At 41.5% G+C, this 26,525-nt stretch overlaps 1 protein-coding gene across 1 annotated transcript in view; it reads right to left on the bottom strand.

The window, feature by feature from the left end:
• TACR2 (tachykinin receptor 2) overlaps window positions 1-26,525 on the bottom strand; it is a 35,041-nt gene that overhangs the window by 6,942 nt on the left and 1,574 nt on the right. The window contains exon 2 of the mRNA XM_039481616.1: window positions 2,171-2,365. Coding sequence (XP_039337550.1) covers window positions 2,171-2,361 — 191 coding nt within the window. The 5' untranslated portion in view covers window positions 2,362-2,365. The remainder of the gene's footprint in view (window positions 1-2,170; window positions 2,366-26,525) is intronic.

The following is a 26,525-nucleotide window of genomic DNA, read 5'->3' as shown; positions in this document are numbered from 1 at the left end:
ACCAAGAGTAGGAGTGGGCTGATAAAGTTTGCGGATGACACCAAGTTGGGAGGTATTGCCAATTCGGAAAAGGATTGGGATATCCTCCAGGGAGATTTGGATGACCTTGTAAACTGGAGTATTAGTAACAGGATGAAATTCAATAGTGAGAAGTGCAAGGTTATGCATTTAGGGATGACTAACAAGAATTTTAGTTATAAGCTGGGGACGTACCAGTTGGAAGTAACGGAGGAGGAGAAGGACCTAAGAGTCCTGGTTGATCGTAGGATGACTATGAGTAGGCAATGTGATGTGGCCGTTAAAAAAGCTAATGCGGTCTTGGGATGCATTAGGCGAGGTATTTCTAGTAGGGATAAGGAGGTGCTAGTCCCGTTATATAAGGCGTTGGTGAGACCTCATTTGGAGTATTGTGTGCAGTTTTGGTCTCCCATGTTTAAGAAGGATGAATTCAAACTGGAACGGGTACAAAGAAGGGCCACTAGAATGATCCGAGGAATGGAAGGCCTGTCGTATGAAAGGAGACTTGAGGAGCTCGGTTTGTTTTCCTTAACCAAAAGAAGGATAAGAGGAGATATGATTGCACTCTTTAAATATATCAGAGGGATAAATACCAGGGAAGGAGAGGAATTATTTCAGCTCAGTGCTAATGTGGACACGAGGACAAATGGATATAAATTGTCAGTCAGGAAATTCAGGCTTGAAATTAGACGAAGGTTTCTAACCATCAGGGGAGTGCAATACTGGAACAGCCTACCGAGGGAAACAGTGGGGGTGAAGGACCTCTATGACTTTAAGATTAAGCTAGATAAGTTTATGGAGGAGATGGTATGATAGGATAACGGGCTTAGTCAATAGGTCAATTAAGTGCCACACTGGTAAATAGTACAATGGGTCAATGATATGATATAACCTTTTTCCAGAGGGTATGGCTGGAGAGTCTTGCCCGCATGCTCGGGGTTCAGCTGACCGCCATATTTGGGGTCGGGAAGGAATTTTCCTCCAGGGAAGATTGGCAGTGGCCCTGGAGGTTTTTCGCCTTCCTCCGAAGCATGGGGCAGGGGTCGCTTGCTAAAGGAGTGGGTGGATCGGCTTATGTGGCCTGCATCTAGCAGGAGGTCAGACTAGATGATCATAATGGTCCCTTCTGATCTTGAATTCTATGATTCTATGATTCTAAGTCAATGGAAATTTTGTTGGTTTAAATACTTCAAATTTTGATGTATTGGAAGCAAGTGTGGCTGGATTTTTAAGAAAGATAATCAGGAATCTTTCTTTGTAAAGTTTTGATAAGTGAATGGCATTCAAACTTAGATTATTATTTATATTGTTTTTTGATTTACAAACACAAAAATAAATACTTAAACCAACTGTCAAAACAGGCTACCCAGCTGTCGCTACCACCAAAACCAATAGCATCTGGTTCGACTGTATATGAGAACGCTATCTAATGTTATCCAACAAGCTTCATCTCATGTAAGGAAAATATAAATGTTATGCTTGGTATGATTATTTTAAGCAACCACCTTTTATGGGGAGGGAACAACTGATTTACTCAGTTACAGCAGATGTCATTTTCACATAAACTCTGTAAAAGGAGGATTATGCACGAAGCCTTTGGCACACATTTCTGGCATTAACCACAAAAGGCTATGTATGTGTGTCTTCTCGGAATGATGACATTATGTACTTATTTGCTACATCAAAGTAGATTATGTGTTTAGCTAATTATATGGTCATCAGATTATAAAAATACTTGGATTCTTCCTGCCTGAAGCAGGGGGTGCAGGGGATTCACTGGAACCAAGATTTGTCTATTTAGCAGACTTTACATTCAGTTTTCTCTTATCACATTCACACAATATAACCCCCATTTCCATCCCCTTGATTGTCTCCCTCTGCAACATCAGCTGGGTTACAGCACAAATTCTCTGATCAAGGAGATGAACAGCCTTCTCTTAGGTTGCAATGCTGTTTTATTGCTGGCTAACAAGGGGTGCTTAAGGTTACAGTTGTCCTCCTCTTTGCCTCATGGAGTCAGAAGGATATTACTTCCTTATTGCTTATAGCTCTTGTAACCAAGGGTACTGAAATTAGAAAAACTTTCAGCAAACTTTCAAGTGATGCTGTATAGATTTCTCATTTCTATTTCATACAATTGAGGAGTTCTTACGTGAGTTGATGTTTCCGTCCAACATCATCTGGCCAGGCAACAATACATTTAGTCATTCCATTATCAATCATGATCTCAGCATAAAAGCACTGCGGGAAGGCGAGTCCAAAAGCCACCAACCATATTATTCCTATAATTACTTTGGTGCTCACAGCAGAAAGTTTGGGCTTAAAGGGATAAATTATAGCCATGTACCTAGGAGAAAAATGGGGTAACATCATTGTTATTGTTGTACCAATAAACTAGTCAAAAATTATAATGAGGGCAAAAATATCCCAAATCATGTATCAATAAATAACCAAAACTGTACATATTTCAATTGGTGCAGGGTTTTTTTGTTAGGTTTGGTTTGGTTGAGTAACTTCCACTGGAAGGAAAAATTAAAACATTTTGTAACAAGTCACTGCTAGTTTATCCCAAGGGAATGCACTATTGTGTGTAAAACTTCGTATACCTTGTATCAACAGTGTCTAAGGCCTGGTCTACACTGGGGGGGTGTCGAACTAAGGTACGCAAGTTCAGCTACGCGAATAGCGTAGCTAAACTCGAAGTACCTTAGTTTGAACTACTCACCCGTCCAGACGCCACGGGATCGAAGTCCGCGGCTCCCCCATCGACTCCGCCACTGCCGTTCACGGTGGTGGAGTTCCGGAGTCGACGGGAGCGCGTTCGGAGTTCAATATATCACGTCTAGACGAGACGCGATATATCGAACTCCGAGAAGTCGAACGCTACCCGCCGACCCGGGCGGGTAGTGTAGACGTAGCCTTAGTTAGTACAATAACATTCATAGAGAGCTATTCTTTTGTGTAAGAGTACCTGCATAATTAATTACTGCTTCCTCGCTGTATGTTATAATTTACTAATTTGGAAAGCTTGAATGAACTAAGATAAATGAAACTTTCTGCAAAGACTAAAACAAACTATTGTCCAGGAATGAACACAGTCCACCTTAAATAACGAAGACAGCTGAATGTGCTGCTGTTGTGGAACTGATGTTAGGCCCTGCTGAATAATTGCAAAGCCAGCTCAGTCCACAAGAATGATTTGCTACATCGTTGCAGCTGTCTCTCACTGAAGCCAGAAAAAAGTACTGAAACTGTGATATGCGTTTGGTCTGAATTTTGGTAGCATGAATTGCATTCACACTTTCAGTAGCAAATGTGTATATATATTATTCCTATTAAAGCTTTGAGTTACATACTGCTTTGTTGCAGGGAATCTATTTCCCGCTATCCGGGAAGATTAAATTAAAGCAGGGTCTCCATCAAAGCCTCCTATTTTATTCTCAGCCACAGATTGTGGTCTTGCAAGTCATTTGTCATGGATCTGAATTGTTGATTTTAGCATTGGAAGCTCCTTGTGTCACCCTCCTCCTCTTTCTGTGACCACTCTAGCACTTGTGTTAGCAGTTTAAGTGGTATACTGTTGATCCTTTTCTCCCACACCTGTTCAGAACAATCATGTCATGTATCTAGCTGACTGTAAAATTACTTGGAAGAGCAATGCCTTGTTTTTAACTTCTCTGTGTAAAAATGCAGTTGTATCCTAGAGACTATATAATCAATTATTCATATCTGCCTTATTCTTTATCATGGTTGTTTCAAAGTCCAGTTAGAGTGGAAAATTCCAATTACTTCCTTCTTTTCATAGCAAAGAAAGACTGGCTATTGAAGAGAATTCTGTCCAGGTCTTCATATAATATAAACATGATAAAGAATACATGAACACAAGCACCATAAGTATTGCATATCTATCAGAGCCTTATTTAGCGAGAAGTAATGTACAATTCCTGTGATACTTTGTTTCGTTAGTCTACAGTATATTAAGTTATACTTTGCTAGAACCTGGCCGGGAAAGAGTCAACTAGTAAACAATCCCCTAAGGTTTTGTTTACAAAAGTTTATGCATCTATCTGTGTTCTATTCCATTTCTCATGATGAAAAGCAACTCTGAAATATAACTGTCAATTATGGCACTGCCTGAGCCGTCAATGAGGAATTGAAATTGAACCAAGTGTTGGAGCTAAGGAAGGTATTACAGCAATGCAGAGCAGATGAGTGAGATGATGGTTTTAGATAAGCACCAACAAGTTTAGACACTCATCCCAAATCTAGAGATTTCTTCTCCCTCCCTCCTTGCTACGTCCCTGAGGTCCCCTTCTCTTTCTCTTCTCCCACTTCCTACAGGCTTCAATCGTGCCTCACTCTATGTGACTTCCTCCCTTCGCAGACAAAACAACTGGATCAATTGCACAAACTGTAGTATGAACATTATGTGCTTATGAACTTTTCCAAGGGAGCCTGGAGGGGTTTGTTATCTGGAATTTGAATCTCCAGCTACTGATACATCTCTACCTGAAGGCCTACGTGTAGCTTGTCTGCATTAGCGATACTGTGCAGGTTTTTCAGGTATTATTATATACAGTGTAGCTGGAAATATCAGCAGATCCTTTGGCTGGCAAGAAAGAAACAGCTCAATGCTAATCATTGTGACAAAGGCAAAATGACTGGGGTCTTTCCCCATAGTAATGACTAGCAGTAAGGTAAGTGACTTTTAGACATGCCACTTTTAGCTTGCTACTTTAGGATAAACTGTTTTAAATTAGTGTGTTTCCTGGAGGTGAGACAACTGAGCTTGAGCAAACATTAACATCTATAACAATAAATGGAAACAGAATCTTTCAGTTTCCAGGCGACAGTGTCAGGATCTATTTAAGGTCAAGTAAAGGACAGCTAAACATGGTTAGGCAGAGCTGCCAAGTTTTGTTTTTGAACCTTACCATATGACTAAAAAGGTTTTAGCTTTATAGATATTTTTACCAAGAATCCCTAAGGAGTAAAAGTAGATACAGATGAGAATGGGCTGAGGTGAAATGTATTTTAAGTGTTTTTTGACAAGTTCTAAGGATGTACATAAGAGTTATCAAAAATCTTTGATTTAAAGCCAGAAAAGCAACCTGTGTCTGAATTCTAAAATCAAAATACTGTTCCCTCTTAAATCATATTTACTTCTATTTGTACTAACTATGGGCTAATAATCAACAGCACCATTCTGTGTTAAAATTTGGTAACTGTTAATCAGGACATGTTTCTATTTTCAAGTATAATTTTCAGCATACATTGAATGTGCAATGTACTACAAGGGCATAATGACTTATTTTGCAGGATATTATGCAAGCAAATCTGTTTATCCTGAACTTGATTTTTCTATCACAAGGTTGGCGGGGACTGAGTGTGTCACAACAGTTACTCTCACTTCTGAACAGTACTGCAGCTCCTGGTGATTGATTAAATAATGCCTTTGGAAGGGTTCCAGAGGGAAGCATGTCTTACCCTTGCAGATAAACGATATTTCTGGCAGAGACAGTTGGCAAGAGACTTATATGTTGCCCTTGTTTGATAGGAGAAAAATTTTTGTCAGGACATTGCAGTTCCATTGAGAAGAATCAGTGAAACCCAGATATTTCCTGAATTGTGAACTTGGAGTCACTGCCTTGAGATGACTTGGGGAAGATTGGAGAGTCAGAGAAGGTAGAAGGGGAAAGATTAAAGGTGTTTCTAGTGCCTGGTGGAGAATGGAGGAGATTGGGGAGAAGATTGATTGATTGAAAAAGGATCAAGGAGAAGATCAAATAGGGCTGGAGAAGGCCCGGAGGGAACTGGAGAATTTGGGAGTCAGTTTAGCTACTTTCACTCCTTTTCCTTTCTTACAGACAAGGAAAAATAACTTCCATTGAATTTAGACTATTTCCTAGTAAAGAAAAGTGTTCTCATTTAGCATTTGGACCATAAATGTACCAAAATCTTGCAAGTTGCTCCTGTTGTGAAATAAATTTTGCAAATCTAATGGAGCATTTTGAAAATATTAAATTGCCTCTTACTTATCGAAGACATTCAAAATCACAATGAATATAATCTTTGTTTTGTTCTTGAATAATAAATCCTAACAATTTGTGGATGCTAAGTTTAGTATCTGAAGTATATTTCTTTGCCTTTTGTTGTTGCATCTTGATTCAAAAATAGCATTGTGGATTATGACATTTTCAGTAAGAGATCATATAAATTCCACCTCCCAAATGATGGGGTCTTTCTGGGGTGAAAAAAATTATTTCTATTTACATGAAGATTTAGGAACCTCCTATGATATTTAACATTTAAAACAAAGCAAAACTCAGAAATACAAGTCACTTTCATTCATTACATTAACCCAGGTTTGAGTCAGATCAGTGACCTAGAGGTGAAAGGGTCTATATCCCATTACCAATCTCCTAACCATCCAATCCCTCAGTAAATATGCAGCTATTAATCCTTTTTGTTAATAAACCACTGAAGTGGCCAGTTGTGAAACTGTTCCATAATCAAAGTCTTGCAATAAAATAATCTTCCTTTATCTTTAATTTTTTTTTTATTTACATTTCCATTGCATCTCTTACCTGTCAGCAGCAATTGCAGTCATGGAATAAATACTCACAAACATTGCAGTTATAGGGAAAAAGTTCTGAAACCTGCAGAATTCCTTGCCAAAATACCAGACGTTGTGGCTGGCATAAATAAAATTGAAAAGTGTATTGAAAGCAGCTATAAGTAGATCAGAAAGAGCCAAATTAACAATAAAATAATTGGTAACGGTCCTCATTCTTTTGTGTGCTACAATAATCCAGATGACAGTCACATTGCCAATAACTGATGTAGTAACTATGAAAGAATAAGTGATAGCCCAAAGGGCTATTTGCCATCCAGGCTGGGTAAACGTTGTTGCGGTCCAATTGCCATCATCCTCAGGAGAGTCAGCCAGCAAAGTATTGTTCAAGTTTAAAAAGGAAGCTGTGCTCATTTCTTTCTTCAGCTAAATGTAGAAAACCTGTTTAGCATTTGATGATTTCTTACAATAGTCATTGGTGTTCTGAATTCCTTATTTAGATAATAATTAGAAGTAATTAACAAAATGTATCAGAATTCAATACACAACATCCTTTTGCCCTGTTTTACAAGTAATATAATATAGTTCCAAGAGGAAATGTTATATATGAAATACCTCCTACCCAGCCCTTTAATTTATGACATATTTGAAAAGATATTAAAAAAAAAAAAAGAAAAAAAAGGAAGTCCAAGGCGATTTGAGATTCTTTTGTATTTTTTTAACAATTCCAGACCTGTGGTTGAGAATCTCTTTACTTTTTTTTTTACCTCTGAAAATCTAAAGAAAGTGTCAAATCATCAAAAGTTCTAATCCAAATGGAAATCCTTCTGGTTCTGAAAAGCGAATCCTTGATATTAGAGAATGATAGAAATACAAAGACTCTGTGGTAGGAGTGATGGTATTTTGTTGTCATCTCTCTGTGTTATAAATTTTCTACAAGGGCTAAAAGGATTTTTGAGAGGAGATGGAGTCTACTGCATACAAGAGCTAAACAAAAAATTTGACATCAAATGAAATTTCATGAGGTGCTTAAACTTTTCTGTGTGGGTTCTTCAAATAATCTCTGAGATTAGTCTATTCCTGTCAAGTTTTATAACCCTAGATGTAGATGGTAGCATTTTACTAATCCTGCATTCCTTTTGTTTCCAAAACTCTCATTGACGTTAGTGGTCACTTCAGTGTTCAAGGAGTGCAGAAATGGGCCAGTGGAATACTACAGATGTAAATGGAAGTGAACAATACCAAAGCAAAAATCTACAGAAGACATTAGAATAGTTTTGTAGCCAAAAAAAGAAAGTTAAAAGTTATGGGGAGTTAATTCAATACAATTAGCCAAGGGGAACAATAATTTGTGAAAGGTGGTATCTGTCTCTGATGGACACTAGCCTGGGGTATGAGAGACCTGGGTTCAGTTCTCTACTCCACTAGGGACATCATGTGTGACTGAGCCTCTCTGTGCCTCAGCTCCCGACCTGTAAAATAGGAGCCCCAGAATGAACCCAGACACTGCTGGGATAAAACCCATCCATTATTGCCTGATATGGAGTGATCTTGATCTTAATGTTCAGTACTTTATATTTTTTAAATGGTTTATACTTTACATTACTGAGACCTGGTCTACACCTAAAACCTAGGTTGACGTAGCTACATCACTCAGGGCTATGAAAAATGTCTTGCACTGTGTGATGTAGCTGGATCGACCTAACTCCCACTGAAGATGCTGCTAGAGTGATGGAAGAAATCTTCTGTTGACCTAGCTATCCCCTCGTGCAGGGGTGCATTTACTACAAGAATGGAAAAACACTTTGTCACTGTAGTGTCTACACTACAGTGGTTTTGCCGCTGTAGCACTAGTACTGTAGACATACACTGAGACAATATGCTTATTGTGTTTTATAGGTCCTGCCTCAAAAAAACCCTTCAATCTTAAGGCACAACATGTGTAGGATGGGATTTTAAAGAGGGCTCAGCATTGGCCTAACTTTGCTCCCCTTGATGTAAATAGGCCTGCAGGTAGAAATTGTTGTCCTTCTGTCCCTCCTCAGCATACACTTTCCTTGGATAATCATTTACGGTGGGGAAATGCAAAGAAAAACTTTCCATTTGAGTTCCACATTGTCATAATGATACTATCCAAGCAATAATAGTTTGTGAGGTTCCATACGTGCCCCTTTCAGGCTCCTTTGCAATGGAGCAGTTGGTATTATTTCATGATCTTTTTTACCAGCAGAGCCAACCATATAGAATCAAATGATCTCTCTCTTACTGCATTAAGATGTGAAGAAAGCCTCCATTTAACTCATTGCATGATCACAGCAAATTTTTAAAGCAGGTGTTCTGTGAGACAGTATGAAGGAAAAGTATAATTATGTATAAATAAATGCTTACCGAACTATGCATACCAGGCCTTGTGCTGTTATGGTAGAACCTCAAAGTTATGAACACCCTGGGAATGGAGGCTATTCATAACTCTGAAATGTTTGTAACGCTGAACAAAACGTCATGGTGGTTCTTTCAAAAGTTGACAACTGAACAATGACTTAATACAGCTTTGAAACTTTACTATGCAGAAGAAAAATGCTGCTTTCCCTTTATTTTTTTAATATTTTACATTTAACACAGTACTGTACTGTATAGGTTTGTTTTTTTTGTCTCTGCTGCTGCCTGATTGTGTACTTCCAGTTCAAAATGAAGTGCGTGGTTGACTGGTCGGTTTGTAACTCTGGTGTTCATAACTCTGAGGTTCTATGTATCTGTTATACTCCCAAGAAAATATCACTCTCTCTTCATATTGAAATCTACCTTAATTCACTCCTTCCCTTTCCTTCTATAGGAACAAATATACAACAATACATTTTTAGATGTCCTATCATACAGTTTTACACACCCTTCCCAGGCTTTTCAAGAACCTGTTCTACTCAAACCTCACCAAACAACTTAGAAACCCACAACTCTCTGCAGACCATACAGCCAGGGGCGGCTCTACAAATCACGCTGCCCCAAGCAGCGCGGCGCCGCGCCGCCTTCCCCCCCGGCGGGTCCCCGGTCCTCCTCTCTGGTTGAGCTCCTGCTCTCCGCCGCATGTGTCTGCGTCGGAGCCGGGACCAGCGGACCCAGCGCCCTGCCGCGCTGCGGCGCGGAGCAACGGAGGCGGGCGAAGGAAGAACCCGCGGCGCGCAGTCATGCCGTCCGGTTCGTCCGTGGTTCGTCGTGTGGACCGCAGGCATGCCCGCGGCGCAGCAAAGCCGAGGAGCCCGCCCCCGCGCGCCTCCCGCCGGCGCGCCGCCTGCTTGCCGCCGCCCCTGCATACAGCATAACTTTTATCTATTCTGCAAGATAGTTTCAACTGTTAATAGTATTCTTCAAGGTTTTTCATGGCCTGATTGTAGTCTCATTAAATTCCAAAGATAATCTGAGCAAGATTCTCTCCTGATTTAAAAAAAAAAAAACCCAACCCCCCCCTCATAGAAAAAAAACAACAGAGAAAAGTGCTGTGTTAATTGTACCTACAGATTGCAGAATAGAATAAAAGAGACAGTGCAATTTCAAGATGAAACTAAATCCATATGGATTACTTGAAATTCTAAAGTGACCAGGGTGTCAGTCTCTCTCATTAAGCTCCACAAACATGATAAGACTTCTTCCGCCCACATAATGCTCCCTTACAAAGCTTTTTAATCTGATCACACCCATCCTTGTGTCAACACTTCAGCATATTATATTAGCCACCTCATACCTTTATTCTCATTAGTACACTCCCGCCTTCTCATTCATTTTCTATTTGTATAGTGCCTATATTATCACACAAGAGTCCTGCCAGTTGCATAGATTTTTTTTTGTTTCTTTTTTAAATGGACCAAATGTTCTCATGGCTTGTGCACTGAAAACTGTAGTAATTAATTTAAAACATGCCTCTAAATTCTTCACAGAAGCCAAAACCTCCTGGTTAGTATATTATTTATAACACAAAGAAGGTCCTTCTCAGAAGAACTGAAAATTTACTGTAAAATGAGGATAATGATACTTACTTCCTTTGTAAAGCACTTTGTGATCTACTAATGAAAAGAGCCATAACAGCTGGGTAGTATTAGTAGTATTTATTTATTTTCATTGCAAGAATGTTTAAATCTTGAACAGTATTAAATACGTAACAATTCTAGAGGTTATCTCAAGAAAAAGAACTGCAAGCTTGTAAAAAGATTAGTGGTTGAGCCGTGAAGCATGTGTCTTACATGGTTTTGTATTCTGGAAAAATAATACAAGATATTACAGGAAGTAGAGTCTGTTCCTATAGCTGTTACACACATTGAACTCCTGTTGACTTCAGTGAGAACTTTGTACATGTAGCAGGTACAAAAGCAGGACCTAAGCAACATTAACCTCCTATCAGCCGAAATCCACCTTGGGTGTGGCAAAATAGAGTTTGATTGTGGCTGTCTGAGTCAGAGCTGTGCTGGGGGGAAGACAGTAGACGAGCCACTGCACTACCGGTAGTTCCTGAGGACAGGCAGAGTATTTTTGCTAGCAGGGAGATATGTGTACGTGTGTGTTTGTGTGTGAAGCTTTCCAGTGATACCCAGGGCTGAGAGGCACCTCACTACCACTTGCCCTTGGCATGAGGAAGCCTTGTCTGCATGCCAGGGATCAGCTCCCTGACTATATCAGCTACAAGGAACACAAACACTGCCCAGGCAGTGCTTCAGTTAAGCAACTGGCACACTCCCACACGTGAGTTCTCTGAGTGTTTCCCTAAAGTGCCCAGCCCCTGTTGCACTAGATACTCAATTTCCAGATCCTCTGTTCCCAAAGGAACAGTACACCACAGCTTACCAGATACACCAAAGGACAGAGCTCCGCTTAACACACAGCACTTAAACTTATTCTTGTTTTTGCTATAAACAAATCTATTTAACAAAGTTCAGAGATACTAGTGATAGCAAGTAGAAATACTAGAAACAAATGGTTACATATAAAACAAAATCATAACATGCACTCTAGAATCTAAACTTATCTAACAAGATGCCCTTTTGTCTAATAAAGTACTGCTTACACAAAGGCCATCTCATAATGTTTTCAACAAGATGGCGGAGACCATCCTTTCCTAAAACCGAGCACACTGGCAGCTTGTATCCCCAGAAGAAGGAAGCCAAGCCATTGCTCTGCACCCCCCTAGCTATATTAGACCAGTCCTTTGTTCTTCACCTATAAACTGTCCCCTTCCCATCCTGACTGGTCACCTCTTTCCTCTTCCTGTTAATTTATTCTCATGGAGTCCCCGCAATCTCTTCATTTGCATTTGACTCAGTATGCAAATAGACTTCCACTCTAAGACACATGCTATACACATAATATATAAGTGTCTCCTTCCTCCTGTCTGGTGGAACCTCTGGGTGACCTGCCTTTAACTTCAAGGATTTAAGAACATAATTCTCTCTCTATATAATCTCCTTACATATTATCTGCATGTACATTTTGCAAAGATTACAATGACCAGTGCAACACACACAATAAAGACCTTACATGAGACTCTTTGGTGAGCAAGTGTGTAAATAGCAGATGCAGGGGAGCCTTATGCACCACTGTGCCCTCTACCACATTGTTCTAATAGGCTGCTCCTACAACTTTTTGAGGAGTACCATGTGCTCCTCCCCTTGAGTCTATCAGCCATTGTAGAAAAAGTTGAGGCCAGGCCCATACCTCTTTTGGAGCATTTGGCAATACTAACACTGCGCCTTATTCTTGAACTGCGCCAGCACAAGGGACAGGGTCATGAGCACCCCTGATAACCTCTTCCACACTTGTTCACTAGCAAAGGACCAGCTGCAATTTGACCATAATATTTCAGCAGCTCTCTCAACATTCAGGAGCCATTTCATAAATGGTAAGGGCATGCAAGCTTTATCTCAGATGGCAAAGGGGTCAGAAAAGCTCATTGATCATTTCCTTATGCTGGATGCCCTTACAGATTGTGCCATGCAGAATATGTGCTAGCAATGACCTCAAGCCATGGAGGGAAGGCAACCCCTCCCTCCACCAAAATCTCCTGGTGCTATTACTAGACTTTTCAACCTCTTTTAACACAGCCAATCCTTGTGCTATATGGCAGGGATGGATGAAGTTAAATTGATTCTGTTTATTCCTTTTTGACAAATCCCAAAGGCTTTGACTGACAGCTGCTTCTTCACTTTGAACGTTCTTACATGTGGAGTCCCACAAGGCTTGAATGAAGGTAGGTTTGGCAGAATTCAATTTTAATTTTTTTAAATAATTTTGACAGTTGATGATTTTAAAGCATTTTTTCAATTTTTATCAATTTAAATTTTCACTGTGAAAAATTATGGGTTTTAAGCATTTTTTATTATCAATTTAAATTTTGACAGGTGTGGGAAATAATGGAAGGAGGTCAGACTATAATTATTTAATTACAGTATATACTGAGATTCAGAAAGTTAAAGCTTTATAACCATTAAAGTAAATAGTCATAATATGTCAAAATATGCAACGTTAATAGCCTTAACTCAAACTCTAAGTTTTCAAGCAGCATTTTTCTTACTTTGCTTAGCTGTAATTTTCGATGATCATCATTGGAAATATTGTTGATCAGTTTGTGAGTGTACAGTGAAAGCCACACCATCACCGGTTCATTCACCTGCACGTCCACCAATGTATATAATATCATAGAAATTTCCACCACTTGCATCCAGAAAGTGGGGTATTCACCCACAGCTCATGCTGCAAAAAACCTGTTAGTCTATTACAGTGAAATTGACATTTATCAATTAAAAATCTAATCCTTCCAAGCTTAAACATAGCTTTTTGGCTATTCACATCCAATACAGGCTAGCAGGGAAAACTATCAGATCATGAGCTCAAATGCCAATAGGCTATGAACGGTGTCCAGCCATATATATCTTTCTCATAAGGAGCAGACAATAACATGACACAATTGCCCCAATATCTGTAATAGACAATAAGCATTTGGCTAGAACGTAGCTGGCTCATTCTTAACCTGGATAAGATTGAGACAATTGAAATGAGGAGAAAGTTCTTCAAAATTGTGACCCTGGCAGACCAGGTGCCAGCTCATGCCAAGGTCCCATGTCTCAGCTGGACACTAACAGATACATAATTGGAGTGGGTTAATATTGATAAAATAGGTATTTGAATTACAAGAAAGTGTTTATTGTTGAGACTCTCTTGAATGCTTGTGAATTGCATGCATTGATCTTACTTGTAACTTCTGTGTTCCATATTGTAATATAATATTTGAGTGATTGTATTGTGAGCCTCTGCGACTGTATGAATTGCCACACAGGAGAGGGAGATTAATTAGTGTGAAGAGCTGCTCTTCTACAGAAATTGTTACACACACACCCGCCCTGAAAGAGGAGACCTATCAATACCAGGCTATGGCTGGATCTTTCAACTGGAAACTCCCTATATCGGGATTGAGAAACCATCAACATAAGAATCAAGATTCTTATTGCTGGTCTGCTCTCCTCCCAACCAAAGGAACTAAGGATCTCTATGCTGCTTGGACTCGGGGGGGGGGGGGGGGAGGGCAAGGTGTTTCTAGGGATAAGCAAGAGATCCCCAGCTGCTTCAATAGAGCTGTCCGATTAAAGGTTATATTACCTTTTGAAGCCTATGGCCCTGTTTACACTGGCAAGTTTCTGCGCAGTAAAGCAGCTTTCTGCACTGTAACTCCTGAGGTGTACACACTGCCAAGCCACTTAGTACGGAGAAACTGCACAGTTGCAATGCTTTTAAAAAAACACCCCAACGACAGGCATACAGCTTTCTGCACCGCAGCTACAGCACTGCAGTGCCAATGTAGACACCGTGGTCCATTACAGTGTTGCGATTGGCCTCCAGGAGGTGTCCCACAATGCTTGTTCTTGCCTCTCTGGTCATTGGTTTGAACTCTACTGCCCTGCCCTCAGGTGACCAACAGTCATCCCAACCCCGTAAATTCCTTTGGAATTGTGAAAGTCCCCTTCCTGTTTGCTCAGTAATGCATGCAGTGGTGTCAGCACATCTTTCCAGGTGTGCATGCCTGCTCCATGCACCAGGCAAGTCCCTGCTTGGAGCAATGCTGAACTGCTGGACCTCATCAGCATTTGGAGAGAGGAGGCTGTCCAGTCCCAGCTGTGCTCCAGCCATAGGAATTATGATCTATACGGACAGATTTAACAATGTATGACCGAAAGGGGCCATGACTGGGACACACTGCAGTGCAGGGTCAAAGTGAAGGAGCTGCAGAATGCCTACCACAAGGCATGGGAGGCAAACAGCTGCTCTGGTGCTGCACCCACAAACTGCCAGTTCTACAAAGAGCTGGACAAAGGGGGGTGAGGGATAGCTCAGTGGTTTGAGCATTGGCCTACTAAACCTAGGGTTGTGAGCTCAATCCTTGAGGAGGCCATTTGGGGATCAGGGGCAAAAATTGGGGATTGGTCCTGCTTTCAGCAGGGGGTTGGACTAGATGACCTCCTGAGGTCCCTTCCAACCCTGATATTCTATGTTTCAATACTCAGCAACAACCCCACAACTACTGTGAATACTTCAGTGGCTCACATGCCAGTCAAGAGTGGACCAAGACAGGAAGAGGAAATCTTGGACAAGGATGTAGAGGGGAAGGGGGACGCAGAGGATGACTCAGAGATGCATGCCGACAGGAGCTCTCCTCTACCCCAGAGGAGGTTAGCCAGTCACAGCTGTCAGATGTTGGCAAAACACAAACAGGAGAGGAGGCCCTCGGTAAGTGGATTTGGTTTTGGGAATCGCTGAAGTGAGTTGTTGGGGGCAGAGGGTTGCAGAAAGCAGGCTTGTCTCCCACCACACACCTAGTCTGAGCAGTGGAACAGGCTGTGATTGACTCCCTCACTTCATGGGAATCTCCCTCAGATCTCCAGGAAACTCTCCTGGAGATACTGGGCAATCTGTTGCTGCAGGTTCTTTGGCAGAGCTGCTTTATTTCTTACCACATTAATGGTAACTTTCCCACACCATTGTGCAGTCATGGTGGCAGGACCCATTGCTGCACACAGTTGAGCTGCATAGGGGCCAGGGCGGAAGCCGCAGTCTTGGAGAAGATCCTCCCTTGATTCACTGTTCACCCTCAGCAGCAAGATATCTTCCATAATGATCACATCCTGTGGAAAGTGTGAGGACAGGAATGATTATTAGGCTGCCCCTACGGTGCTGGCTCTCCCCAACAGCCACGTGCCCAGTGTACAACAGGGTCAGGGAAGAGTGATTTTCTCTGCCCCTGCAGCTACTCACCATTTTAGGGGTTTTGTGGCTCATGTGTGCTTGCCTGGGGTCAGCCAGTTAGTGACAGGTGTGTGAGTTCTGGCTGTGTTTTAAATCAGTGAATCACTGTTCTCTGTGTTGCAAACAATACTGCTTCTGAAAAAAGGTTGTGTTTAAACTTCACAGATATGACCTTGGGAGCCAAGCCTCCCTCTTTATTGGTGGCTGAATGCCTGCGCAGAATTAGAAAGTGGCCAAGAAGAACTAAGGAGAACTTTCTGTGTGATGTTATGATGCACTCCACCGCCAAGAAACAGGAATTGAAGAAGTGGCAGGACAGTGAGAAGAGGGGCCGAAAGGAGAACGCGGTACACCAGGATGAAGCCACGGAGCAGCTCTTAAAGGTTATGGAGTGCCAAGCAGACATACTTTAGGCCAGTGGTCCCCAATGTGGTGCCTGAGGAGCCATGACGCCTGCCAGGGCATCTGTGTGCACCTGCGTACTGTCCAGTGGACGAGCATCCGCTGAAATGCCGCTGACAAGCAGTGTCATCCAGAGGCGTCACCGCCGAAATGCCGCTGATTTTCGGTGGCATTTCAGTGGCGATGCCTCTGGATGCTGCTGCTTGTCGGCGGCATTTCGGCGGATGCTCGTCCACCGGTCACAGTCCTCGGTGGCTTGTCATCCGGCTCCCGCCAGACGAAAAAGTTGGGGACCATTGCTCTAGGCGCCACTAGCTCTGCAAACCGAGCAGCTCTGTGCCCGCCCTCCCCTGCAGCCGCTGTCGCAAAACTCTTTCCCATGCTTCCCCCCTCCCTCGCCCCGGTGCCGCCACCACCACCCTCTTATCAACCTCCTGGCTCCAGTCTATACCCGTGGCATTCCATTTCTCCCCCTCACAGTCCAACACTGTGGACTCCCACTACCGACTGCACTCAACACCCATCCCTCTGAAGTTTGGCCCTGCTGAAGTACAGCACCCACTGCATTGTACTCTAAAGGAGAAGTTTGGATATGATCCCTGGACATATACAAATGTTTAGCCGTCTCAGGACCCCACCTTCTCCTGGGACATTCCCTTCCCCCGTCCCTCTTACTGCTGATTTTTTTTTGTTTGACTCTCTCCCCCGGTTGCTTTTTAATAAAAGAATTGTGTGGGTTTGAAAGCAAGCTTTATTCTACTAATTGAAAGCAAACAGAACCCTGCAAACCTTCGTATTGCATCATCTGCACCAATCACAATCACCTTCTAACATAGCAACAAATATTAGTGGTTTTCAGCTTCAAATGGCTGCCTCAAGACATCCCTGATCCTTATAGCCCTGCCCCTGTGCCCCTCTGATAGCCCTGGTCTCTGGCTGTTCAAACTCAGCCTCCAGGTGCTGAGCCTCTGTGGTTCAGGCCTGAATGAAGCTTTCACCCTTCCCTTCACAAATATTATGGAGCATACAGCATGTGGCTATCGGCATAGGAATGTTGTCATTGGCCAGGTCCAGTTTCCTCTAGAGGCAATGCCATAGGGCCTTTAAACGGCCAAAAACACTCCACAATCATTCTGCACTTGCTCAGCCTGTTGTTGAACTGCTCCTTGCTGCTATCAAATTGCCCCATATATGGCTTCATAAGCCACGACATTAAGAAGTAGGCAGGGTCTCCCAGAATCACAATGGGCATTTTGACTTCCCCTATGGTGATCTTCTGGTCTGGGAAGAAAGTCCCTGCTTGCAGCTTCCTGAACAGGCCAGTGTTCTGAAAGATGCATGTGTCATGCACCTTTCCAGATCAGCCTGCATTAATGTCTGTGAAACACCCACGTGATCCAAAAGTGCCTGGAGAACCACAGAGAAATACCCCTTCCGATTAATGTACTCTGGTGCTAGAATTGGAATGTGCATGCCATCTACCACCCCTCCGCAGTTAGGGAAGCCCATTTGTGCAAAGCCATCCACAATGTCATGCACGTTGCCCAGAGTCACGGTCTTTCGGAACAGGATGCGATTAATGGCCCTGCACACTTCCATCAACATAAGTCCAATGGTCGACTTTCCCAGTCAGAACTGGTTAGTGACTGATTGGTAGCAGTCTGGAGTAGCCAACTTCCACAGTGCAATCACCATGCATTTCTCCAATGGCAGGGCAGCTCTCATTCTCGTGTCCTTGTGCCTCAGGGCTGGGGCGAGCTCAACACACAGTCCCATGAATGTGGCTTTCCTCATCCAAACATTCTGCAGCCACTGCTCGTCATCCCAGATGTGCATCACAATGTGATCCCACCACTCAGTGCTTGTTTCCCGAGCCCAAAAGTAGCGTTCCACTGTGGTCAACACCTCTGTGAATGCCACAAGCAACCTCGTGTCATAGCTACTACGTGTGACGAGATCAATGTAACACTCCTTTTGCCTCTGTAGTTTAAGGAATAATTCCACTGCCACCTGTGAAGTGTTGGTCAGAGTGAGCAGCATATTGGTCAACAGTTCAGGATCCATTCTTGCAGCCCAAAGAGGCAATGTGTGCTGTACACAAACCATTGAAAAATGTCACCAAATATGGATGGACTCACAGGGATTGCTGGGATGCAAAGCAATGCATCATGGGGCATTGGGACAGGACCTAGGATGCCCTGCAACCCCGTCTTCCCACAACTCTTAGTGGCAGATGAGGAAGAAATGCTCTGTGGGATAGCTCCCCAGAATGCACCGCTCTGAATACTGCTGCAAGTGCCACAAGTGTGAACACGCTATTGCACAGGCAGCTGACAGTGTGAACACACAACAGCAGTTTCCCTTCAGTGCTTTCTGAGCGGCATTGTAACTGCTGGCGCCGTAACTCTGCCAGTGTAGACATGCCCTAAGACTATAACTTATTTGTGTGTCTGCTTGCTTTAACGTTATAAATAACTCCTTAATTTCCTTTTCCAAGTTTTCATGTTATTTACTATAGGATTGGCTACCGCTGTCATCTTTGGTGTGAGACTAAAACACAGTTGACCTGGGGTAAGTAACTGGTCCTTAGGATTATGAGTAACCTGAATTGCTGTGATTCTTGGTATTCTTATGTCACAGATAGGGTTATCATACATCTGGGTTTTCCCAAACACAGCCTCTTTTTGTAGCCACCTTTCTCTGTCCAGGGCGGGGGGTGGAGATGGAGGTATGGGAGGGATTTTAAAAATAACAGGCAAAGTCCAGGGTTTTTGCAGACCAGACAAGCTATCCCAAATTGGTCTGCTTCCTGATTGGTCCCTTCCTTGCATTTGCATCTGATTGGTCCATTCCCCTGCAAGCCACAGCTGCCGGATCCCACCCCCCATCCTGCCCCAGCTCTCAGCCCTGAGGAAGGTGTCCCGCAGGGGGGTGCTGACTGACAGCTGTTGCTGCATCCTGGGCTTGCACCAGTTGTCCTGCCACTGTGACAGGGAGTGACACTGCCCCCACCTCCAGCATCTGACTGGCAGATTTCAGGCATAATAATTGAATAAAAGATTAAGAATGTGATCTGGAAGCCTTACTTTTTGTGGGGTGTGTGTGTGTAACATAATGGTTAAAATAATACTACAACTTTAACATACATACCAATGCTACATTTCACATATTTTCCATAAATGTATGGGAGATTTCAAAGTGTAATTTCCACTAAAAATAATAGGAGAAATACAGGTAAATCTTTTGTGCATTAGTTTGAAAATTATTGTTCTTGAAATTTTAGATGAATGCTTATAAAAAAGCTGTATTACATCTTATTGATAGATCTATATAAATAGATGACCTATTCTTTGGCTGGCATGCAGGCAGGGCTGTTCTTCTTCCAGAAGCAAACATGGTTCAGTATTGTAGCTAGGACCAAAGGATTCCAGGGAAATTATTGAGATTTTACATTACTGATTAATCTATAAACATACAGCGTAATACATAGCTAATGATTTTGTAGCGTTAACAGATAAGGTCTTTAATACTACCAGTTTGTCATAAGTATATGACAGTGATAATGACTGACATGCAAATCTTGATGAAAAGGGAAAGAGATTATGAAAATATTGAACCTTTTTAATTTCAGAAGGGGTCTGCAAAACTTCAGCTTTTGCAGTGTGAGACCTTTATCCTTTATTATTCTTTCTCTGTTTCTTGGCCAGTGGACAAGAACAAATTCTATGATGATTGTCAGTTCTGAATGAGCCATGCTCTCCTCTCCTCCCCAAAATAGTCTTTTGTATGGCAATTGGAATAAAGTATTAATCTCTCTCCTCAAGTTTATGTATAGTAGTTACGTGGTGTGTCAGCACTGGATGCCTATTGTAGAACTGTTAATGCTTGCTATTTCTCACATTAGTAAGCCTTTGGAAAAGCATCTGCTTAGCCCAGAATGCTAGAGCACACGACCCCAGTACAATTGCTGTGGCTCCAAACTAGTAACTTTGGCACCAATCCTTCAATTTACAAGGTGTTGGTGGACTGCTGCACCCACATGTTGTAAATTACAGGATTGGTGCCTTTTATTTGTTATGTAGAGTAGCAAACATTATTACATATTATAATGCACAATAATAGTGAAAGATCAATGGTTAATTGTATTATTATTTGTATTGCAATAGTGCTTAGAGGATCCATTGGAGCAAGCATTTTACACACACCTAACAAAAGAAGTGTCTCTCCTCCAAAGAACTTACAATCAAAGTTTCCTATTTTACAGAGACTTAGGTACATGCTTAGCATTATGCACCGAGTGGTCCCATTGAAGTAAATTTCTTGTGCTTACAAGATTTCAAATATGTGGGGCCAAGTTCAGTTGACCTCAAGCTGACCCATAATTTTTAGATCACAAAAATACATTTATGTTCTAAATGTTTATGTTCACAAAATTGGATGTGTACCTGTGTTTGTGGATGTAGTTTTTAGGTGCAAACATTAATGTATATATTTTTGGTGGGAAAAGCAGAGGGTATAGCTGAAAATTTGGCCTCAAATATTTGTGTTGATAGTGTCTTAAAACAGCTAACTGTCAACTGCACAGGCTATATTGCTAAACTCATGAAACACTGCTGTACAGTTACTAAAGCTCTGTGGATGATGCACATTCCATTTCATGATGGATTTTGAGATTTTGAAATCTAGCTTGGTTCTAAATTGGAATGAAAACCAAAAAATTTGAGATTTCCTGAAGGAAAATTCTGGAAAAAAAAATTGTTTCAGGTCAAACAAAATGTTTGATTTTAACAAGTTTCATTTCGAGTTTGACTTTTTTACATAATATTATATATACAAGATAAAAAAATTCAAAAAAAAGTCAAAATGGGATGTTTCAACATTGTTGGAACTATTCTTGTTTGTTTCTTCTGAAATGAATTTCCAGCAAAATTAGGTCAATTTCACAAAGCATTTTGATTTAGACAGACCTGCATATTCTGACAGAATATGTTCCTGCTGAAGTTTCTCTAACCAACTCAGTTGTTATTATGTCTTTTAGGCTTAATATTTGGATAGTCAGCTTTATATTTGAAAACAGGGTCCTTGTAAATATTAATATCCTGTTTGCTTTGGAGAACAGAGAAATCTGGCAAAATGGAGAAATAATGCAATTTGTGTATTCATGTACCCATGTCGGGAAATAATTGTTATTGTTGGGCTGCTCAGCTGAGAAGCTTTGTTTTCTTTTGTTTTCCGGTTTTGTTTTGAAGAGCTAATAAATTTCTCAGGAATAATAATATTTAGCACATATGTAGGACTTTATATGTTCAAATATTTTATAAAGACTAACTAAATGGAACAGTAGGGGATTAAGAAATCAATAACAGTGGACCAAGTTTCCTGTGATTTCAACTCAACCTACAGCTTTGTGTATGACTAGGGTTACCATCTTTGGTTGGACAAATTCCTGGAGGTTTCATCACATGACATTATCTTTAATTAAAGATTAATCATATAATCATAGATTTTAAGGTCAGAAGGGACCATTATGATCATCTAGTCCGACCTCCTGCACAACGCAGGCCATGGAATCTCACCCATTCACTCCTGTAACAAACCCCTAATCTATATCTGAGCCACTGAAGTCTTCAAATCATGGTTTAAAGACTTCACGGTGCAGAGAGTCCTCCAGCAAGTGACCCATGCCCCACACTACAGAGGAAGGCAAAATCTGCCCTGGGGGAAAATTCCTTCCCGACCCCAATTATGGTGATCAGCTAAACCCTGAGCATATGGGCAAGACTCAGCAGCCAGACACCCAGGAAAGAATTCTCTGTAGTAACTCAGATCCCACCCCATCTAACATCCCATCACAAGCCATTGGGCATATTTACTGCTAATAGTCAAAGATAAATTAATTGCCAAAATTCGGCTATCCCATCATGCCATCCCCTCCATAAACTTATCAAGCTCAGTCCTGAAGCCAGATATGTCTTTTACCTCCACTACTCCCCTTGGCAGACTGTTCCAGAACTTCACTCCTCTGATGGTTAGAAACCTTCATCTAATTTTAAGTCTAAACTTCCTGATGGCCAGTTTATATCCATTTATTCTTTTGTCCACATTGGTACTGAGCTTAAATAATTCCTATCCCTCCCTAATATTAATCCCTCTGATATATTTGTAGAGAGCAATCATATCTCCCCTCAGCCTTCTTTTGGTTCGACTAAACAAGCTGAGCTCTTTGAGTCTCCTTTCATAAGACAGGTTTTCCATTCCTTGGATCATCCTAGTAGCCCTTCTCCGTACCTGTTCCAGTTTGAATTCATCCTTCTTAAACATGGGAGACCAGAACTGCACACCGTATTCCAGATGAGGTCTCACCAGGGCCTATAATGGTACTAAAACCTCCTTTTCTCTACTGGAAATACCTCGCCTGATGCATCCCAAGACCACATTAGCTTTTTTCACGGCTATATCACATTGGTGACTCATAGTCATCCTGTGATCAATCAATACTCCAAGGTCCTTCTCCTCCTCTGTTACTTCTAACTGATGCGTCCCCAGCTTATAACCAAAATTCTTGTTATTAATCCCTAAATGCATGACCTTGCACTTTTCACTATTAAATTTCATCCTATTACTTTTACTCTAGTTTACAAGGTCATTCAGATCTTTCTGTATGATATCACGGTCCTTCTCTGTATTGGCAATACCTCCCAGCTTTGTGTCATCCACAAACTTTATTAGCACATTCCCACTTTTTGTGCCAAGGTCAGTAATAAAAAGATTAAATAAGATTGGTCCCAAAACCGATCCCTGAGGAACTCCACTAGTAACCTCCCTCCAGCCTGACAGTTCACCTTTCAGTCTGACCCATTGTAGTCTCCCCTTTAACAAGTTCTTATCCACTTTTCAATTTTCATATTGATCCCCAACTTTTCCAATTTAGCTAATAATTCCCCATTTGGAACCGTATAAAATGCCTTACTGAAATCGAGGTAAATTAGATCCACTGCATTTCCTTTGTCTAAAAAATCTGTTACCTCCTCAAAGAAGGTGATCAGGTTGGTTTGGCATGATTTACCTTTTGTAAAACCATGTTGTATTTTGTCCCGATTACCATTAACCTCAATGTCCTTAACTACTTTCTCCTTCAAAAGTTTTTCCAAGACCTTGCATACTACAGATGTCAAACTAACACACCTGTAGTTACCGGGATCACTTTTTTCCCTTTCTTAAAAATAATAGGAACTATGTTAGCAATTCTCCAGTTATACGGTGCAACCCCTGAGTTTACAGATTCATTAAAAATTCTTGCTAATGGGCTTGCAATTTCATGTGCCAGTTCCTTTAACATTCTTGGATGAAGATTATCTGGGTCCCTCAGTTTAGTCCCATTAAGCAGTCCAAGTTTGGCTTCTACCTCGGATGTGGTAATATTTACCTACATATCCTCATTCCCATTTGTCACCCTACCATTATCCCTAAACTCCTCATTAGCCTTATTAAATGCTGAGGCAAAGTATTTGTTTAGATATTGGGCCATGCCTAGATTATCCTTAACCTCCACTCCATCCTCAGTGTTTAGCAGTCCCACTTCTTCCTTCTTTTTCTTCTTCTTATTTATGTGGCTATAGAACTTTTACTATTGGTTTTATTGCCTTTGCAAGGTCCAACTCTACATGGCTTTTGACCTTTCTCACTTTATCCCTACATGTTCTGACCTCAATAAGGCAGCTTTCCTTGCTGATCCCTCTCATCTTCCATTCCTTGTAGGCTTTCTGCTTTTTCTTAATCACCTCTCTGAGATGCTTGCTCATCCAGCTTGGTTTACAACTCTTGCCTATGATTTTTTTCCCTTTTCTTGGGATGCAGACTTCTGATAGTTTCTGCAACTTTGATTTGAAATAATTCCAGGCCTCCTTTGCCTTTAGATCCACGAGTTCTTCAGTCCAATCCACTTCCCTAACTAATTTCCTTAATTTTTTAAAGTTAGCCCTTTTGAAATAAAAAACCCTAGTCACGGATCTATTTTTGTTTATTCTTCCATTTAGTTTGAACTGAATTAGCTAATAATCGCTTGAACCAAGGTTGTCCTCTACAATCATTTCTTCTATGAGGTGCTCATTACTCACCAAAACCAAATCTAAAATGGCATCTCCTCTTGTTGGTTCAGCAACTACTTGGTGAAGGAATCCATCAGCTATCACATCCAGGAAAAACTGAGCCCTATTATTATTACTAGCACTTGTCCTCCAGTCTATATCTGGGAAGTTAAAGTCTCCCATGATCACAAAATTCCCATTAGTATTTACTTAATTAATAACATTAAAGAGGTCTCTATCCATATCCAAATCAGATCCTGGTGGTCTATAGCACACCCCAAGCACTATCCCAAGGGAGGCTCTAGTAGCTTTCTTTCCCAATGTGATTTTTTGCCCAGACAGACTCTGTCTTATCCATTCCATCACTTCTTATTTCTTTACCTCATCATTGATATACAATGCTACTCCATCACCTTTGCCTTTATTTCTGTCTTTCCTAAACAACACATACCCTTCAATATCTGTACTCCAGTCATGACTACTATTCCACCATGTTTCTGTTATCCCTATAATATCTGGTTTCACTTCCTGCACCAGTAGCTCTAGTTCCTCCATTTTGTTACCTAGGCTTCTCTCATTGGTGTACAAACATCTTAATTTTTGCTGTTTGGCTTCGCTCAAATTCTTTACCCAATTAGGCATTGACATTCTACTGCCAGTATCACCTATTAGACTGGTATCTCCACTACCTTTCCTCCTTATGTCCATTCTCCTACCCATGGCTGTATCCTTTCTTACTTCGTTTTCTTCCCTCTCAATGTTAAAATCCGGCCTGGAGATTACTGTACATCTCCCAACCATCTCCCCCAAATTCGTAGTTTAAAGCTGTCTTAATCAGTTGTGCCAAAAGTCTATTTCCTTCCCTACTCAGGTGAAGTCCATCCCGAGAGAACAGTCCTCTGTCCATGAATGCCTCCCAGTGGCCATACATCCCAAAGCCCTCCTTATAGCACCACTGCCTGAGCCATCTGTTGAGCATCATAATCTTGTCACACCTTTGTTGCCCTTCTTTAGGAACAGGCAGAATCCCACTGAAGATCACCTGAGCCTCAAATTCCTTAAGCATCTTCCCCAGCCTTGCATAATCTCCCATGATTTGTTCCAGTGAGAATCTAGCCGTAGCATTTGTTCCCACATGAAGGACAATCAGTGGATTCTTTCCCACTCCTGTGACTTCAACTCAACCTACAGCTTTGTGTATGAATAGGGTTACCATCTTTGGTTGGACAAATTCCTGGAGGTTTCATCACATGACATTATCTTTAATTAAGATTAATCTTTAATTCCTGGAGACTCCAGGACAATCCTGGAGGGTTGGCAACCTTCTGTATGCAACATTGCATGTACCCAAGTTCCTGTGTGCAGAATTTTGAGATGCAAAGCTCCCATTACCCAGAGTGATGAATGCTCAGAAGAAATAAGTTGAAGCTTTGGTTGGGTAAGGAGAACATTCCAGCAGAGGATAGGTCCATTAATGGCTATTAGCCAGGATGGGCAGGAATGGTGTCCCTAACCTCTGTTTGCCAGACATGGGGAATGGGTGACAGGGGATGGATCACTTGAGGATTACTTATTCTGTTCATTCCCTTTGGGACACCCGACATTGGCCACTGTCAGAAGACAGGATACTGGGCTAGATTGACCTTTGGTCTGACCCAGTGTGACGTGAAAATAGCTTTATGAAAATATGCTCATGAATGTGAATATGATGTAACTGGAATATGCTTTATGCAAAAGGTCTCTTGTAAAGTATCATTACAAAGCTTATAATCTACTGAGTGTGTTCATCCTATTTGTTTGCATGTATTATTTCTATGTCTGGATTTAGGAGAATAAGATATAAACTTGTATTACTGATGTAAACATATTAAGTGGAAGCCATTAAGGGGGCTTCAGAATCAATGAACTGTAAATGGCTCTGTTTACTTGCAAGCCTTCCTGTGAACATGCGGGCCAGCTTAGGAAGAATGAAGACTAGGGTCTCACAGGACATGTGATCATGTCACATGATACTGGAATCCATCTTAAATCTGGTACTTTTCCATTTAGAAGGAGAGGTGTGGACCCAGGGAGACAAAAGATTCCAGCCTGGTGCAAAAGCTATAAAAGGGGGTGGAACAGGACAAAAGGAGATCAGTCATGAGAGAGCCCCTGTTTACCACCTAAGA

This window comes from Mauremys reevesii, linkage group 7, assembly GCF_016161935.1.
Source record: "Mauremys reevesii isolate NIE-2019 linkage group 7, ASM1616193v1, whole genome shotgun sequence".
Lineage (NCBI taxonomy): Eukaryota > Metazoa > Chordata > Testudines > Geoemydidae > Mauremys > Mauremys reevesii.
The sequence above is the reverse complement of the archived record's forward strand: the minus strand, read 5'-3'. Positions and strand labels throughout refer to the sequence as shown.